We start from the raw sequence: 20,464 nt of genomic DNA on the forward strand, positions 1-20,464 counted from the left end.
AAGGGATAGTAGTAGCTTTTTATTTAATTTTTTCATTGATATGTTTATTATTGAAATGTTGTTGTTATATGCATGTGTTAATTTTATTTAATTTCTTTATTTTCTTAAATATGTGGGTAGATAGTATTTATAGAGTTGTAACTTTTTAGTTTTAGTTACTTTTTCTTATTTGTAAGTCGCTTTGGACAAAAGCGTCTGCTAAATGACAAAAGTAAAAGTAAAGTAAAGTAAATGTTTTTTTACTTTTACTAAGCACAGAGAATTTGTAATAATTATTTTGGTGAACTCTTCATTCATCACTTATCAAATCATTATGTTTGCAGTGTATTTTGCTTTATGTAACATTATATACCAGTAACTGTAGGTTTTTAACAACAAAAAGAGCATACATCACAAATATAGTATGAGCTACATTAAAACAATTTTGTGATTTGAAATGTAAACTTGTTTATTTGTGTTATATGTACCATCTCTTTTGTATGCAGGGATACAGCAGAATATCACTGATTATGAAGTATACAAGAATCGTTGCCAGTCAACAGGAATGACGTCTCTATACTTTCAGGGAAGCTGTGGTGTGTTGTCAGACCCAGCCTGCCTGTCTGTCTGACCCTGCCCTAAAATGATGCCATGATTTGAATAAGTCTGCTATTTCCTTCAGTTCAGTACACAACCAAATTACCTGCTCACCAGGTAAGAAGGAACTTTATTAACCTTATTCCATATCAAGATGAAATACAATGATAGTAACATACTGTTTTGTCTAAGTAAAGTATCCGATCTGTCATTGTTTGTTTATTGATGCGCTCCTCTGGGAGCAGATTCTTACACACATTTAGATATTTAAAAATGTATTGTACTGTTTGGATATGTCGCACCAGAAGTGTTTAGCCTTTGTATTAATAACAGAGGATCATAAGGAATTTAGAATGATTTCATTTCACAATTACTGTGGCTATTTTTTATATTCTCCAATCCACTGATAAGTGCAACTCCTATTAGAATTAACAGATAAAACAAATGTTTCTTCTTTAGATTGAATCATCGCACCACATGAATAAGATTGATATTGATATAAGCTGAGCATTACCATGGTACTTCTACCTGCCCTGCTTCTTCTCTGGGGTGAGTATTTAATTCTACCTGTTTGAGAAGCTTTGCATAACAAATCATCATCTTATTTATTCCTTACACACCACATGCTTTTTTTATTTTATTAAGACATTGCACATGTATTTAATGTTTAAGTCAAAAAGTCCTAGATGAGGACTATTCTAGTGTATATTCAAATTAATTGTTGAAGTCAATGTTTTTGAAAGCTATTAATTTTCCTCCAGTCAAGGTGTCAGTACTATTTCACTAAAAACTGACCATTTCTTCTCAGTTGTTCCCCTTTCAAGCTGTACGGATCGACTAAGAACAAAATTCTACTTACATGAACCACAAATGCAGATAACTGATGCAGTGACTGCTTGTAGACAGAACTACACCGACCTCGTCACAATCTATGATCAAGAAGAGAATATGATGCGAGCTAAAGTGAATGGATCTGATTGTCACTGGATTAGAGCCAACACCTGTACATGGTCAAACGGCGATAATGTCACGTTTATCAAACTCACCAGAAATTTTACTGAGGAAAAATGCTGTGGTGCGTTGACCATTGCTGGAACATGGGAGTGTTTCAACTGTAGTTCAACAAAAATGTACTTCATGTGTTATAATCAAGGTAAACCTATTTTAATCCCTGAAAACAAAACCTGGTTCGAGGCTCAGCTGTACTGCAAAAAGAATGACAGTAATTTAGTCAGTATCAGAAATGAGATGGAAAACGAACAAGCCAAGGAAGCAGTAAATGGGAGTAACTCTGTCTGGATTGGCCTTCAGTATAATTACAAGGTTGCATGGTTTGATGGTGGACATTCTGATTACAAACAAGATCCTAAAGGAGAATGCTTTACATTTCTCACAAATCGTCCAACGAAACCTTGCAACACAAGTAGTCTGAGTACCTGTGCTCCTCTTTGCTACAGTAGGTTAAGATGATATTTTACGCTCCCACATTCAACATCTCATATCTACTATTTTAAGCATGCAACTATTTTTCTTTTTTTCTTTTCTTCTCTTCAGAAAGGTTCATTCATGTCAGTAAGGAAGAAATGTCCTGGGAGGACGCTCTGGATTACTGCAATACATCTGGGCTTCTGCGCATAGAGTCTGAGGATGATCAGAGAGAAACGGAGCGAGAGCTAAAAAGACAGAATATCTCGGGGCCAGTGTGGGTGGGGCTTAGACAGAGTCGACTTTTTGGATTCTGGATTTGGTCCAATGGCCACTATGTAGGACCCTGGACCTACTGGAAAGGAGATGCACCAGGCCATCAATCGTCCCAGCACTGCGGCGCCTTAGAGAATGTGAACGGTGCATTCAATTGGAGAGATAAAGTCTGCAGATCTAAATTTAGAGTTTTATGTGAGGTAAAGTAACAAACCTCTCTCGTATGGTCTTTGGTTTGTTGTATGCTCTGTTTTCAGTGCTCCGCCTCCCTAGAATGAGGGAAAAGAGCTTATGCGTTCAATAGTAAACAGTGGTCCTGTATCATTCATGTCTCATATAATAAAGCTCTTAGGTAGCAGGAGCTAGTTGGTGATTAGTGCTTCTATTGCCTTTTTCATGTTTATCTCATTCATTCATTCATTTGACTATTTTACTGTTGTACACCTTTATGCCTCAAACTAAAAATTTATATTAAAAGTTGTTCATGAATGCACATAACATCGAGTCTTTTTATTGCGAATAGCATTTGTATTTGGTGAATCGGTAAATAAACCAAGACATGCAGCCAGTTGATTAGTATCACAAGTGTGTGATCTGCGGGTCAGTAGACCTGTTTTAAGCTCAACATTTCTGCCAAAAAAAAGGAATTCTGGGTACTTCATCGACTTAAATTTCCCTTAATAACAGCTATAAAATGGTTGTTAAAAGTCTTTCACACTATTTTACATTAAAGTGATATCAGAGAAAGTATTTTAATATAGAAAAATAGCAACAACAAAAAGAGTACATTTATAAAATAATAAAGTTTATATTGTACATTAAATCAATATTGGAGAATGTATTATTTTATTATAGAAAAAGTAGCAAAAAATGGTAATCAAATGATAGTAAAGAAAATTCAGAAAAGTAAAAAAAAAAACATATCTGCAGGTTCTTTAATCATAAACTGTATAAACAACATTATTGAATATCTTAATCTGTTATTTATAAAGCTTGTCCCTAATTTTTATTTATATGTTTAAATTTTTTGCTAACTATAACTCTTGTTGTGTGACAATATTAGAGAACTGTATGTAATTAAACACATTTACTATTTAAGACTCAGCACATCATAAAATGCATTGCAAACTGTTAAGGGTTTGGTTTGGACAGTTTTTTTTCTTTCTTTTTTTCTTTTGAAAATATTACGAGAAACCTGTTTGTATTTATAGGCTTGTGTATTTAAATACTATTTTTTTCTATGGATGGACAGACACTGAATTATGAACATATAGGCAGCAACTGAAACGCTAACGAATGTATGTATGAACAAATCATTTTTTATTTTGATTGTCTTTCTAACAAATACGATTATTATTACCAGGCTAACAAATGTTCATATTTTACACAACAGTTTTATTCCATTATGTGTGATTTTTAAACATTACATTTTTCATACTTGTTGAGCTTTGATGATAAACGTCCCATTAAAAATATCTTTCTCTTTCAATTTGATTAAAATGCAACATGTTGCATTACGCCATGCTGCAGCACAAAAGGGTCATTTTACATCAAAGGCACACTTTCAGATGCTTAATAAAACTAACTTAAAGCTCTGGGGAGAAAGGCTGAGCATGGGTGATGCTGGTCTGTGTGACAGAGACCCTAAATCACATACTGCAGACTCAGCACTGCACTATTGACAAACCAATATAGCGCTGAGGCTGTAGAAAAGATGTGCTTTGATCACCGTGATTAAATAACACGAGCAACACATTTTACACCCAGCCTAAGTTTCCTGTGTGAGCAAATACAGAAGCATCAGTCATGTAGAGAACAAACTCGGCCAGCGTCTGTGATCCATCACAACTCTGAACCTTCATCCAGAACATTTCGTGGGCTTTGCTTTTTTTTCTTCTCTAAATCACAAAACAGAGCAAAGAAACTGCACTAACACTTAGCGCAGTGACTCCATGCGTAAGTAGTGTAAGTTTGTGTATATTTAGTCATTTAGCAGAATATAACATGTACATAACATGTCATAATAATCTGAAGAACTGAAATCAGTGCTGTGTATTGATTCTGAGGAAGATCACTTTGAGAGAGAAGTATTAAATATGAATTATTAAATCAGAGAATACAGAAAGCTCTTAATTTACAATTTAAGGCAAGACATGTTTTTTTTCAGGCACTGGTCAATTTTGAGATCTGTTTGTCTTTTGATATCATGTTGTTAACGGAGAAGAAAACATCCAAAATACATTTAAGTGTTTATTTTATTGCACTTTATCTATTTGTGTGTGTGTTTGTTTGCTTTTTTAGGAAACACTTTTTAAAGGTGTGTGTGTGTGTGTGTGTGTGTGTGTGTGTGTGTGTGTGTGTGTGTGAACCTGGCTTTATCCAGTGTTCATTTTTTTTTGTTCTGCGAACTAGTGCATCTTTAAATAGATGATGTCTTATTTAAACAACATTTCAGAAAATTAATTAAAAAAATGTTTGCAATTCCTATATTGTAATCAATCAGCTACGAAGTATTGCGATATCTTTGTACAGTAGTTAAATGTTAAATGATCATAACTTGTTCCTCAAACACAAATTTAGTTGAGGCACATCAGAACAGGACCTTGTAGGGCCCATGCAGTGCATTTAAATATGGACACATTATAGATGATATTGATGTTTGACTAAGGCAGTATATGTTTATGCAAACACCGAATGAATGAAACTAGGCTACCACAGCCACGAAGAAGGAAGTTCATTACTTAATTCAAAACAGCAGATTTGAATTTATTGGTTTATGGAAAAAGCAAAAAGCAGCGGCTGCACTTCTCAGCTCTATAATCTATGGAGTGTGTATGTACATGTCAAGTGTTTATTTACACATCGGTACACGGACAGTATAACTTTTACTTTTCAAAGTATTTGTTCTGAGAATATAATATTCACAGACATGCACAACAACACCATATTAAGAAAATTAATGCACATCACAAACAACTTTTTGCACCAAAACTTCTGTAATAAATTTCATTTGAATTGGATCGTATGAGCAACACTGCCCTTTTTTAAAATAAACAACACTGTTTGCTTTACAATTTAGCTCAGTTTTGGTTATGCAGAATTTTTACTGCAATAAGCACTATAAATTTGACTGGGCTTAATCATTATTACTGTTATGACCTGGAAAAAACTCCTGTTTGAATGAACAGCTAAAGGAAGTTACTCATTAACTTACATTATCCAGAATCAATTTGCCTGCTACCCCTGCCCTCTATAGAGTCGCATACAAAAGTCTTTAGTTTCCTTCAGTACATTATCAAATGAAATATCTTCTCATCAGGTAAGAATGAAGTCAATTTGCTATCTCTGATCTAATGATGCGGTTTTTTTTTTGTACATTTCTAGCTGAGAAAATCAGTGAAAGATAGTGTTTTGTGAAAAGAATTGCATGCTTTGTCTATTGATGCAAACCTGAATTACAATCATTATTAATACAGATTTAAAACTGTACTATTTGAATATTTCACGTTAACAGTTTCAATACAGCATGTATAGATCTATAACATTTTATACAAAATATATAAAAAAATATGAAATAGGCCTATGACAAACTTTAAAGGGATTCTTTAGCAAGAGAGTTTGAGTTAACATTATAAACAGAATAGTTAAAGCTGTTTTGCTTTATTTGCCATATATTACACACATATCGTCATGCATATCATGTGAAGTTCACTCACTCTACAATTTATATCAAAGAGAAATGGATGACAGAAGCGAAATAATCTTTACTGATGAAGAGTGGTCAAACTGACTACTTCACTAAATTGGAAGAAATTATGTTGGAAAAAAGATAATTATAGATATTTTATATAACCAACACAAACAGCCAGATAGTAACAACTCTCCAAAATGTTGGCGAAACTGTGGATGTCATGAATCAAACCATAATCATATATTTTGGGAATGTCTACATATTCAAGAATATTGGAAAGAAATACTAGAGGCCCTTAAATACAAACCCGATTCCAAAAAAGTTGGGACTGTACAAATTACGAATAAAAAAGGAATGCAATAATTTACAAATCTCATAAACTTATATTTTATTCACAATAGAATATAGATAACATATCAAATGTTGAAAGTGAGACATTTTGAAATGTCATGCCAAATATTGGCTCATTTTGGATTTCATGAGAGCTACACATTCCAAAAAAGTTGGGACAGGTAGCAATAAGAGGCCGGAAAAGTTAAATGTACATATAAGGAACAGCTGGAGGACCAATTTGCAACTTATTGGGTCAATTGGCAACATGATTGGGTATAAAAAGAGCCTCTCAGCGTGGCAGTGTCTCTCAGAAGTCAAGATGGCAAGAGGATCACCAATTCCCCCAATGCTGCGGCGAAAAATAGTGGAGCAATATCAGAAAGGAGTTTCTCAGAGAAAAATTGCAAAGAGTTTGAAGTTATCATCATCTACAGTGCATAATATCATCCAAAGATTCAGAGAATCTGGAACAATCTCTGTGCGTAAGGGTCAAGGCCGGAAAACCATACTGGATGCCCGTGATCTTCGGGCCATTAGACGGCACTGCATCACATACAGGAATGCTACTGTAATGGAAATCACAACATGGGCTCAGGAATACTTCCAGAAAACATTGTCGGGTGAACACAATCCACTGTGCCATTCGCCGTTGCCGGCTAAAACTCTATAGATCAAAAAAGAAGCCACATGATCCAGAAGCACAGGCATTTTCTCTGGGCCAAGGCTTATTTAAAATGGACTGTGGCAAAGTGGAAAACTGTTCTGTGGTCAGACGAATCAAAATTTGAAGTTCTTTTTGGAAAATTGGGACATCATGTCATCCGGACTAAAGAGGACAAGACAACCCAAGTTGTTATCAGCGCTCAGTTCAGAAGCCTGCATCTCTGATGGTATGGGGTTGCATGAGTGCGTGTGGCATGGGCAGCTTACACATCTGGAAAGGCACCATCAATGCTGAAAGGTATATCCAAGTTCTAGAACAACATATGCTCCCATCCAGACGTTGTCTCTTTCTGGGAAGACCTTGCATTTTCCAACATGACAATGCCAGACTACATACTGCATCAATTACAACATCATGGCTGCGTAGAAGGAGGATCCGGGTACTGAAATGGCCAGCCTGCAGTCCAGATCTTTCACCCATAGAAAACATTTAGCACATCATAAAGAGGAAGATGCGACAAAGAAGACCTAAGACAGATGAGCAACTAGAAGCCTGTATTAGACAAGAATGGGACAACATTCCTATTCCTAAACTTGAGCAACTTGTCTCCTCAGTCCCCAGACGTTTGCAGACTGTTATAAAAAGAAGAGGGGATGCCACACAGTGGTAAACATGGCCTTGTCCCAACTTTTTTGAGATGTGTTGATGCCATGAAATTTAAAATAAACTTATTTTTCCCTTAAAATGATACATTTTCTCAGTTTAAACATTTGATATGTCATCTATGTTGTATTCTGAATAAAATATTGAAAATTGAAACTTCCACATCATTGCATTCTGTTTTTATTCACAATTTGTACAGTGTCCCAACTTTTTTGGAATCGGGTTTGTATATTTTTAGAAGAGACTTACAGTTATTCTAGAAAGTAAATGAATTTAGTTTGGTTGTTTATGTATATAGGCTAGTATCTATAGATAAATACCTGATAGGTGTGCTTTTGAAGTAATTTACATCTAAAACACATTAGGCAATTGTTCTGGTCCTTATATTGTTAATACACTTTATGATTGCATTGATAACTATATGTACATTGATTTATTTGTTTGTTTTTGGTATATGATTGTACACCCAATTAAAATAAACATTTAAAAAAGATAATTCATGGAAATTCACATGGTAACTTGGAACTTGTAAGAATGTTTTGCTTAATGAGACATTTTCTGTTCATTAAACAAGCAAATTGAACAAAGTGAAAATTATTGCAAATAATATTTTTATTATTATTATTATTATTAAAAGTTTTCAACAATCTTTTTTGTGTGTGTGGTTTGTTGAAACAAAAAAAAAATTGAACAGCAGATACTGGTTTAAACGCATTGAACATCACTATGATGTTGCTTCGTGTGCTGCTCCTCCTCTGTGGTGAGTATTCAATCGTCTGGATCATAGTTTGCTTGTTTATTTTCCTCATACAACACAAATGGGTTTTGGTGCTAAAAACGGAACATTTCTCTTCAGCTTTTCCTCATTCAACTGGTAAAGGCCGACTGAGACAGTTCTACAGAGGACTGAAGGATGTTATTAGAACGGATGCTGTAAATGAATGCAGAACAAACTACACTGACCTCGTCACAGTTTATGACCAAAAAGAGAATATGGAACTGAGTACACTGCTCTCAGATACTGACCCTAGTGGCTGGATTGGTGCACATATAGGAAAACCCAGTAAGAAATGGTCAAATGGTGATGAGGTCACATATAATAATGATTTTCAAATGAACTGTGGGGAACCATGCTGCGCTACTATGAAAGCTGATGGAAATTGGGACTCTCTCCGATGCGATCAGAAAAGACAATTCATGTGTTATGATCAAGGTAATACAATATTATCTTATAACTATATAATTTTATATTGAATTCAACCAAAACAATATCACTTTCTTGCATTCATACAGATGTTGGGCGAGCATCATACAACTACAAGTTAATCTCTGAAGAAAAAAGCTGGTTTGAGGCTCAGCTGTACTGCAGAGAGAATCACGCTGATTTAGCCAGTATCAGAAATGGGGAGGAAAATGAACAAGTGAAGGAAGCACAAGGCAAGGATAGGCCTCCTTGCTGGATCGGCCTGCTGAAGGACAGTGTGGAATGGAATGATGGAGGACAGTCTGCTTACAGAAACTGGAAATCTGACACTCAAACAAAGCAAAACGGCGCTGGGGTTTACATGACATCATATCCGACTGTGCAGTGGTTGAAAATTGAGGGAGGGGAATACTACCCTTTATGCTACAGTAAGATAATACATCACATGCTCTGAAATTCAAATCATTCCTGTTTTAGCATTAAATAATTTTGCAATTCATTGTATTAGAATAGATTTTAATGTTTTTTTCTTTGCATGCTTTTTTTGTCAGAGAGCTTCATTCATGTCAGTAAGGTTGAATTGTCCTGGGAGGACGCTCTGGATTACTGCAACACTCAACGGAATACAGCCGGGCTTCTGCGCATCGAGTCTAAGGATGATCAGATAGAAATGGAGCGAGAGCTAAAAAGACAGAAGATCTCAGAGCCAGTGTGGGTGGGGCTTAGACAGAGTCGACTTTTTGGATTCTGGATTTGGTCCAACGGGCTCCATGTGGGACCCTGGACCAACTGGAAAGACGGAAGTGCACCAGAACATCTGATATCCCAGCACTGCGGTGCCATAAAGAAGGTGAACGGTCAATATAAATGGTGTGATAAAGACTGCCGAACTAAATTTAAAGTTTTATGTGAGGGGGAATAACATACCTCTCTACTATCATTCATCTTACAAACCATCTTAAAGCACTGCTACATGCTTTAGTTTATGCTATATTCTCTTTTGTAGTTACTGGCTGTAATTTCTTTTAAAAAATAAGTGATAAAATGTATGTATTTTAATATAAAGCACTTATTCAGCGTAACTAGTTTTGAATTTATTTGTGAATAATTCATTACTGTTGCTTCAGTTTGTCGAATAATTCAATAAACACTGTTTCCCAATCCATTTGCCGTACACTCTTATATCCTTATGCAAGAACTCTGCAAGTGTTATATGACAGTAAACAAATCCAAAATCATCAATAAACACCAATAAAATATCCATAACAATTTTCTTTCAAGTTTAGCACAAATAAATGCAAAATCAAGGACAGAATAGTGCAGTAAACTGGCATAAAACTCTAAAATGCGATGCATTTTGTGATCAGATATTATTCTCATTCAAAAAGTAAGAAGTAGAGATGATATCACCGATAGAAACATATATACTGATCTGCTTGTGAAAGTCTAGTTTGCTTGCTGCTAATTTCTCAGAACTCAGAAAGAAAATCATGTACTTAAAGAAAAAGATTTAAAAACAATTCCCATTCAAATGTAATAAATACAGGGCTAAAGAAATATTTATGCTTGTGGAATTTTAAACCTTTTCACATTAGTAAAATAACACTTTTGTAAATAATGCACATACATAATAAGATGCATATGGCTTGAAATAATTTAATTTGAATACGAATGGCACTATTGCAGTGCAAGGACCAGCTAGTTAAACTGGACTGGACTGGTTAGCGAATAAGTAAGAAGGTTTTTGTTCTGAAATACTTTTGTCTTTTGTCTCATAAAGGGTTTTATTTTGAACACAAATCACTGACGCCATTTAAAATCACACACCGTTTTCTTGCAAAACAAGAAAAACTAGAGAAAGGTTCTAATTACGTTTCGAATAAGTGCCGCTCCAGCTAGCAATGATATTTTTTTCTTCGCCTTAATTGCTAATTTCACAATATCTGCATGACTAATGACATTTCAGATGAGACTTAAGGAAAAAGGGGGGAAAGTAAGCATTCCGGGTCCTTGTCCACACTCAGTAGGTGACCTTTCTGACCCGCGGGCAGCATCGAATATGAGCCACAGAGGTCAGCAGAACTAGTGGGAACTTCATTATCAACCTGTAGGAGATCTGTTACCATGCCAACCTCTGGTTGACCATCACCAGCGCAGACCCTCACTGACCCTCGCTGAACTTACTCAGTGTGTGGCATTAATTAGAGTTCTGTTGACATTAATGCATTTGCCGCATACTCCAGGAGAGGAAGCAAACTGCATTACTTCATTTTTCACACTGCTACGTTTCCCTGAATTTCTCAGACATGGAGAAAGTCGCATGGTTGCATCTGAGTAGGCTGTATTTTCTTTACAAGGACCAGAAATGATAAAACACCATTTACAGCATTCCTGTTAACCATTAGTGTCTTATGGAAACGATAAAATATCATTGCTCACCAAGCTTGCATATAGAATTGTGAAATATTATTATAATTCAAAATGGCTGTTTTATATTGCAATGTATTTTAAAATGAAATTTATTGCTGTGGTCAAAGCTGAATTTTCAGCATCATTACTCCAGTCTTCAGTATTACAAGATCATTCAGAAATCATTCTAATATGCTGATTTGCTGCTCAAGAAACATTTCTTATTTTTATAATACTGTTAATATTTTTGTGGAAATCCTGATATAGTTTTCTAATGTAAAATCATAAATGTGTAAAAAAAAAAATATTGACCACAAACATTTGAATGGTAGTGCATATAAAGAAAGAAAAAAAATCTGACATTAATTTACAATTATATTGTTATAACCATATATGAATTTCTTCCGTGAAACACAAAAGAAGAAATAATGAAGAATGGTCACGCTGCTCTTTTCCATAAAATAACAGCATATAATGACACACACACAAAAAATACTATACAATTGGTCCTTTATGGGACAGACTTCTACAATATAGCATCTTAATTTAGTCAACAAAAATACCTTTTTGGTTGATGAGAAAATGCTAAATTAAACCAAATATTCAATACAACAATTACATTCTTTTAAGATCTTAAAAACAGTTGCTTCATATTTTATTCCAGCTAATTGCCAAAGGGGAACATTTATCCTTTTCATTTTGTTTAACTTTTGTTAAACTGAAATAAAAAACAAATAAATAAATAAATGAAAAAGTGACAAAAACAAACAACAAAATTGCTAAAATAACAAACTAATGCATGAAAAAAAAAACTAAAGCTGAAATAAAAATTAAAAAACAAATAATGGCAAAAACCAAAATTATACATTCTGTTTAGATGTTTCTTAAAAAAACAAAAACAAACTAAAAAATATTTTGCATTGTTAATATGGTGTTATTTGCATTCTATTTTCATCAACAGTCCATTTCCATTTTTGTTGATAAAAAAACAAAACAAAACAAAAAAACATTTTAATCACTGAATTTCTTTGCTCCAACAAACAGATGCAAAATATGGTGTTCTCTGATGATATTTAGTGTACAATTTTCTAATGCTAAAATGGCTTGACTGTAATTGAACTTACTTAAAACCATGTGCAGCTTGTAGTAACAGTTTCAAAGCAGCTTCGGCAGCGCTGCTAAAACTAAAAAACCATCTGACACAAGCTGACAGGACGCACTTTAAAAAGGGTCGTACATCAGTGACATGTTTCCCCGTTCACGGCTGGTTATTGCAGCGTACATTTCGTTCCTCTCCCAGCCTTATGCTTTATGAATGTGCTGAGAATATCTACCCACTCAACCCAGACGACTCCGACCAGATCTGGCCTTGTTACCGAGCAAAGTCATCCACATCTCGTTTTTCAATCATCCCCACCTTTCTCTATCTCTCAACACCGAGATGAATGAAATATCACACAATGGAACACGGCGAAACAGGTCGAACCGTTCGGCTCAAAGATACCCATTTGGCAGGATCATCAATAGAGAGGCCAGAAACACGGGTTCTAACAGCCCCGTGGACTTGGAGACCAAAAGTGGCACCTTCATTAAAACTTCACCGAAGTGCGTGACTGACGACATGCCCTCCGCGTTCAAAACGCTCAGCCCAAGTGTCAGCACTCGCAGTGAAAAGGCTCTCGGCGCTTTGTAAATGGAGCCGAACCGCATAGCTGTCCCTCGTGTCTGCCATTAGAGGAAAAATCCCGTTAGGCCTGAAAAGTTTTATGTGTGGAAAATAGCCGTGGGTACTCTGAGGATCACATTTGACCAGGTCTGGAGTCATTACGATAACAGGCCACTGCTTTTAAAGCAAAACTAGCTTTTAAAAAGATGAAAGTAGCTGATCGTAATCCCGAAAAGGACGGGAGGTTTGAACACGCCTGCTGAGATGCACTCAAACATTCACAGCAGCATTAAAATATATATGTACATGTATATATATATATATTTTTTTTTTTTTTTTTTATCAGTTACTTTAATATCATTGAGATACTATAATAGTTTTTATTGCTATTATGGATTACTTTTAATATTTATATTTTCCATTTTAATTTAAATATTAATTTAGCACTTTTGTCATTTATAGTTTTTTTCCATTTAAGTAATTTTGTTGTGTTTTTTGTCATTTTTTCTTAGTTTTTTATATTATTTCAGTTTTATTTATTTTAGTATATTAATATACACAGTTTCAGTTATTTTAGTAATTTTGTTGTGTGTTTTCTCATTTGTATTATTTTTTTATTTTTTTCCAATTTATATTACAGTTATAGTTATTTTGTGCATTAATAAATTGTTTTATTTATTTTAGTGATTTTTTTGGCCATTTTTTATTGTTTAGGTTTTTTGTTTGTTTTTGATTAATTTGATTTTAGTTTTAGGTTAATTTTAGTACATCAAGTTAAACTAATTTTGTTGTGTGTTTGTGTAAGTTTTTATTTGTTTTTATAATTATAATTATTTTATTTTACTTTATTCATTTTTATTTCATTTTTAGTTATTTTAGTACATCACATTTAACTAAATTTTCAAGTATTAGTGTGCACAGATGTAAAATACACACAGATGAATATTCTACATCCATAATTGACATTAATAAGCAAATTGCTTAGAAAAGAACTGCAGAGCCTCCAAACATGCAGTCTGAACAAGGATTTTCATGCATTTTCTGGGAAGTGTGTTGACGTTGTCCACTTTGCCAATTGATCAGCAGGTATCTCAAAGGGATGTTCTGACTTTCTACTGAGATGCTTCTGCATCCTTTGGTCTGCAGCTTGAAAGTGTCACAGTCCAAAGCACTGAACTTAAATCAATAACCAGCCCGAAGGTCAGAAAATACAGAGGGAGGTAGAATTCATCAAGCAACAGGAGACGAAACCGAAGGGATTTTCATAAATTTTGCACATTTTATGGTAAAAGGTCAATGACTCCCCAAGAACAAAAGGTGGTTTTGTCTTTATAATTTACTTTCTCCTCAAGGGCCTTAAGTCTGAATCTTAGTTCTAGTGTCTTGAACACCCACAATGAATCCATGCAAACAAACTATTTTCAGACCATTAAAGGAATCAAATATGAATCAAATATGAAAATTTCCTGAACATTTACTCACCCTCAGGTCATCCAAGATGTAGATGAGTTTGGAAACAGATTTGGAGAAATGTAGCATTCCATCACTTGCTCACCAATGGATCCTCTGCAGTGAATGGGTGCCGTCAGAATGAGAGTCCAAACTGCTGATAAAAACATCACAGTAATCCACACCACATCCATAATTATGGTTTTAACTTTGAACTAGTCACTTCTGGCCAAAATATGAGTCCATAATCCATAATAACGCCTCCTCCAGTAAAAAAAAAACACAAAAAAAACTTGTTGGACTTGTTGTCTCTCATCAAAATCCACCCAGGGTGTACTATTCCTTTTAGACATTACTCTCAGTTCTCATAACTGTAATGCAAATTTATGTTAAAGATGTATTCAATTAAGAATTAAATATTAAAATGTAAAGTATTTATAAATAATTTAATAGTAATTGTTGTACTGTCTTAAAATGTAATATATATATATATATATATATATATTTTTTTTCTGTTTTCCACCTCACCTAAAATTATGATTTACAGGTTAAATAATGAACTTTTTTATATAAAATAATTAGTGTAAGTGGTTTAACAAAAAATAGCAAATTTATAATAACTTTTATCTAAAAAAAATCAGAATTTCTGCATAGGCTCAGAAAATGACCTCAAAAGAAACTTTTCAATATCTTCTTGATATTTCTAAACTCATAAATCAGAAGCGCTCTACAAAAATGTTCCCAATTTTGCAGAAAAAAAAACCCTCAATCATAACCATGTACATTCTTCATAGTTTCGCTTGCATGGAGGGAACACGACCGCAGTCGAGCATGACAAACAAGAGCAACAGCTCTCTGCCAGCTTTGGGATTTTTGTAGCGTGCGGCCATTTCTCACTGATGCTGTCAAGATGTGAGATTCTGTCTGTGAGCTGCTCCTGCGCCTGCAAGCCCACATACAGCGTGCCTGTGGCTGCCGTGTTGTACTGCTACGAGAACAGATTGAGAAGACATGACGAGAGGGTTTCATGCTGATATTTTAAGAGCGTGATTGACAAGTTTGTTGAGATATACATGCAATACTTCATATAAAAGACTATGCCACTTGTAATCAAATTTACCTTGATGTATTGGGATAAAAAAAATAAATGCACCATGCAATTGCACTGTCCACAGCACAAAAAGACCGTCTACTGACTTATTCTCAAAGAATTAACAAATATTGGTAGAATTCATCAAACGAGACAAAACTGGCAGGATTTGTATACATTTTTCACATTTTTCCACAAATTTCATAAATTAGACATAATTTCACAACTTAGAGCTTTGTTTAGAACTGGTTTGGACTGTTTTTGCTTGTAAATGGTGCTCGATCTGTGCATATTCCTCTCCTGATTCAGACCAGATTACTTTTTCACCGGAGAAAGCAATTTTATGGATTATGAACTCTATATTTTAGCCGGAAGTGACAGTTTGAAATTAAAAAACACTTTAATGATGGATTCTTACAAGCGCATAGTTTTTCACTTACAAAACATTAATTGATGGACAAGAGTGGTGTGGATTATTTGTGGATTATTGTGATGTTTTTATCAGATGTTTGGACTCTCTTTCTGATGACACCCATTCACTTACAAGTCATGTAATGCTAGATTTCTCCAATGGAGAATTTAGAATCAAAATTTCTTTGATGTTTTGGGATAAACCATTGAAATGTACTATGAAAATATACTGTAAACTTCATCCACAGCTCAAAGAGACCATCTACTGAAAGCAAGCAGCAAAAAAAACGACCTCATCTCAAAACATTAACACATGACCACCCATATTTACACATCAACTCTTCTTGTTGAGCTTGGTTCTTATAGTCATATGAGTTAAAGGATAGATACCGTGATAGGAGTAAAACATGGAAAGTTCAGCAAACCTTATGCTGCTCTTGGTGGTGTAGCACCTACAGCTCTGCAGATCCTTATACATTTATCATATAAGAAATGAAGATGAGATAGTGTGAACTTCTCTGGACCCAAACAGCAAACCTGTAGCCCCTGTGAAAGCAGACCATGCACAGCAGCTCACATGCAAAGTCTTAAAGGCACAGTAGCATAAAAATAGTCTAAAGGTTCAAAGACATGGTGAAAAATGTCATGTTATTTTTAAGACACAAGCATTTATAATAAGAGTCACTGATGGTTTTCAGTGGTATGATTCTGCAGATACCGTGTGTGTTCATATGCCGTTAAATCCCAAGTGCTCCGATCATAATTAAACAGATGAAGCACCAGTAACGCTTCCGTCTCGACGGTATTCAGAGAGACAAAATGATTGACAGCTATGACATTTCTGACAGCTCGCTCATCCCAAGTGTGGTGTTTTTCTAAACACTTTGGAGCCATTCATATGTTCACAGTCTTGTACCGAAGCCAAGGAAGAGAAATCATAAAGCTGTGAAAAAAATAACAAAACAACAAGACTGAGCAACATTAGTACATTTAAATACTGTTAACACACTAGACTGACATTTTGTAAATGGTTTGGTTCTATGTAAAAGAAATGGCAAAAATGATCTGCACATGAGAATAAACATTCAGTGCAGTATAAATGCTGTTGTAGATGGTTAAATAAATGCAAGCAAAAAAGACCAATCAGAATTGAATATGCAAATAAATAAAACATGTAGGTCAATTAGAATTCACTATGCAAATATTAGAAGGATGTAAATGTTCTTAAATAAAAAAAAATCTATAAATAACTAAAGATACCAACATTCCACATTAATTCATTCCTGAATATTTTTGATCCACAAAAGACAGTGTTTTGCATGAGCTTTTGCAGCTTGTCTCACTCATAAGTGCCTCTTTCATGCAGGTTCCCCGGAGAGATTACGTCTCATAAAACAACTGACAAAATATATTTTACGTTCATATTCAGATGCAATTGTGTTGCTATCTGGCAGCTGGAAGTCTGGAGATTAAACTTATTTCCCGCCTCATCCTCCTTTGGGGACGGCCATTCTGGGTCCCGCAAACAATAATACGGCACTTCTACTCAAAATTATTCTGGTTTTCACTGCTGCTAAATCTTATTAGGCAAAACTAACACACACACAAATAGCTTTCCATGGGTTGGGAGAAAAACACAGAGAGGAAAAGATAAACATCTGAATGCACAGTTCTCTGCTTGGGAAAACAGTTCTACTGGAATAGTTTGGAATCATGAATGTATTTAGGGTATCACAATGGTCTGGTTTTAGTGCACATGAGTTTTGGGATAAAGAAGCATGATGCTCATTAATGCATTGTTTTGTATCTCTTGCAATGCGGCAACAATAAAAAATGCAAGTGCTGTTTAAGCAAAGTTTTCCAAAAAGACAACTAGCCTACTTAAATAACAAAAGTGGATGCAATCAACATTTGGTTCAGATCAGTGTTGTTTTACTGTTATTGAGATACAATTACAGTTTTTTGGTTTTCGGTTTCATTTTGGTAAACTTTTAGTAATTTTGTAATTTTTTTTTTTTTTTTAAATGTTAATCTATCTATCTATCTATCTATCTATCTATCTATCTATCTATCTATCTATCTATCTATCTATCTATCTATCTATCTATCTATCTATATCTATCTATATCTATCTATCTATCTATCTATCTATATCTATCTATATCTATCTATCCATCTATCCAAACTTCAAGCTTTTAAAATGTAAACTTCTTTCTTCTTAAACTACTTCAAACTTTAAATCGTTTTCCCAAACCAACATCAAAGTTTGTTTACAAACATACTCACCTAGTTTTATAGTTGTAGTTATTTTAGTAGGCTACATAAAGTTAAAGTAATTGAAAACGAGAAATGTTGTCTTGGCAACTAAAATAAAATATGTTTTTAAACATTTTATTTTAACTTTCGTAAGCCGCTTTGGATAAAAGCGTCTGCTAAATGTTGTTTTATTTTGATAGCAAAAAAAAAAAAAAGTTTTTATTTATGGTTTTATTTTACGATAATAACTCTGGTTTAGATCAAGCTGTCAAATCAAGCGTGAAAACAGCCTTGGAGAGAAACCAGAGGAGATCAAGGTCAGCTGTTTGCCTGCCATGGCAACCGCAGATCCTTCCAAAGAGACGAGTTTGTTGTTTCTGGTTGTTACCTGAGACACTGCCTCTGTAGCGGGAGGCGCTCGAGCCACTCGAGGTGCTATGCTGTCAGTCAGAATTCAACGTCGGTTCACCCAGAACATTGGATTTATGCAGACACAGACCGGCGTACCTGGAAAAACAATCTTAGTACTCATTAAAGCTCTGTAAAGACAGTAAAGTTAAAACAACAACCTCTTTTGAAGATTATTATTTCATAATCAGGCCATATTTGATTGGCAATTGCCTTTGAACGTTTAACAGAATAAATCGGAGGCTTTTAAATCATAAAGCACTTGAATCAATTCTTCTATTACAAAAGTATTAATCAATATTATAGATGTACCTCCAATGTAATGCCTCAATGCAAATGCATGTTTGAGTGTATTATGCAAAAGTTACTAATTTATCAACTTTGCATGGAGTTGAAGGATATAACAATGCACAAACAATTTTATCTGCTGTATCATATTTAAAAGGCCTCTAAATGATAAACCAAGGTCCAAACCTGTTGAAAAACCTGTTGCACACAATGCCTTTTGTTGTCTGATTGATACAGTACTTTTTTAGCAAGTAAAATGTCTTTTAGTATCATTCTGATGATGTCATGTCCACCTTCAGGTCATTGTTCACGTGTCTTTTTGCTGTGAAATCTATAAATTTTTTATAAAGTACACATAAGTTAAGATCATAAAACTGAGGAGATATAGTTTGTTACATTGTTATAAAAATCTCATTGATTTACATTACAAGCTATCAGAATTTCTTATTCTTGGCCATATAAATAAAAGCAACTGCACCAAATTTCATATTTTTGCTCAGTTTGGGCCAAATTAAGATGCTTTTTCCTCCTCAAAGGTTAATGGAATTACTAAATGATTTTTATCACACTAGTCTTATTACATGTAGCCTATAACGTTTAAGTCTTAAGGCTATATTATTAAACAAGTGCAGTATAGCGTTTATAAAGTAAGGGATCTTTGTAAGGGAAAAACAAATCTCACTGTCAAAAACACATCTAACAACGCTACACATTTGCAAAACATTCCTTTATTATAAATAAATCTTCATTTTTTTGGTATAAAAACTAGCATGCTTCAACCATGGCATTTTACAGCTTCACAATCCCGCAGTTACGGTTCAGTCAGCCAATACAAGACACGTCATCTCAGAATGCAGGTTTCTGACAAAGTGGGACAAGAATGAAAAAATCTGCACAACCACAAAAATACGATAACAACAAACATAGTTTGACTCTGGTAGTCTTCATACATTTTCTCTTTTTTTTTTACATCCACATTTCCAAAGTTTACTATGAACGTCTCCATCTGCAGAATGTTTATACGATTATTTGTGGAAAGTTATTTTTTGTATGACTGCAAGCCTGCACCTTCAGTTTTGTGAGTGTGTGCATATTCACGTGTGTTCATGGCAGGATCGGTAGCTCTTGAACGCAGGATAGCAGTCTCGCTGGAAGGTCCCATAAGTCTGTTTGGCTCCCAGGATGCTGCAGGTTTTAGATTGATGCAGAACGATATAAAAATCTCATGCTCAGATGCCCGTTCCAGGTCCATTTGCCTGTCAGCACATGTCACATGACAAACGTCCTGCTTCAGACAGGGCCCCGCCCTTGGCTCCGCCCACAGAGAGTGTCCCTCTTCAGATGGCATGATTGCTGTAGCTGACATATGTCGTCTTGGTGGAAGATGCTGCAGGAGGGGAAACACATTAGAATCACATTCGCTCTCACTCGACTGCATGTGCAGTACCTGCGCAAGTCAAGTGTCTTAGTCGAGCATCATTTTATGGTCACTGCTCAATCTTCCAAAAGGGCTTTTTGCAGTGATTCTATAGAAGAAGCATTTTTGGTTCCCCAAATAATCTTTCAGTAAACAGTTCTTAAAGGGGGTGGGGGAAAAAAAACACTTTTTTTGTCTTAGCATAGAAAATCGCGCTATATATGAAATTATTGTGGGG

General features: G+C 34.7%; 2 protein-coding genes across 3 annotated transcripts in view; one reads left to right on the forward strand and one right to left on the reverse strand.

Moving 5' to 3' along the window:
• Positions 1-667: 667 nt before the first annotated feature.
• On the forward strand, positions 668-2,773 carry LOC306861387 (macrophage mannose receptor 1-like). Its single transcript, XM_079403612.1, has 4 exons — positions 668-693; positions 1,036-1,125; positions 1,385-2,032; positions 2,131-2,773. The coding sequence occupies exons 2-4, from the start codon at positions 1,092-1,094 to the stop codon at positions 2,484-2,486; spliced, it is 1,038 nt and encodes a 345-aa protein (XP_079259738.1). The 5' UTR covers positions 668-693; positions 1,036-1,091; the 3' UTR covers positions 2,487-2,773.
• Positions 2,774-20,146: 17,373 nt separating this feature from the next.
• Positions 20,147-20,464, reverse strand: part of LOC306861319 (metabotropic glutamate receptor 8-like) — a gene marked incomplete at both ends in the record, with an annotated part of 192,988 nt that continues 192,670 nt past the window's right edge. For both annotated transcript variants that reach the window (XM_079403522.1, XM_079403523.1), the window contains one exon: positions 20,147-20,196. In XM_079403522.1, the coding sequence (XP_079259648.1) occupies positions 20,147-20,196 (50 nt within the window). The remainder of the gene's footprint in view (positions 20,197-20,464) is intronic.

This window comes from Barbus barbus, assembly GCF_936440315.1.
Source record: "Barbus barbus genome assembly, chromosome: 42".
Taxonomy (NCBI): domain Eukaryota; kingdom Metazoa; phylum Chordata; class Actinopteri; order Cypriniformes; family Cyprinidae; genus Barbus; species Barbus barbus.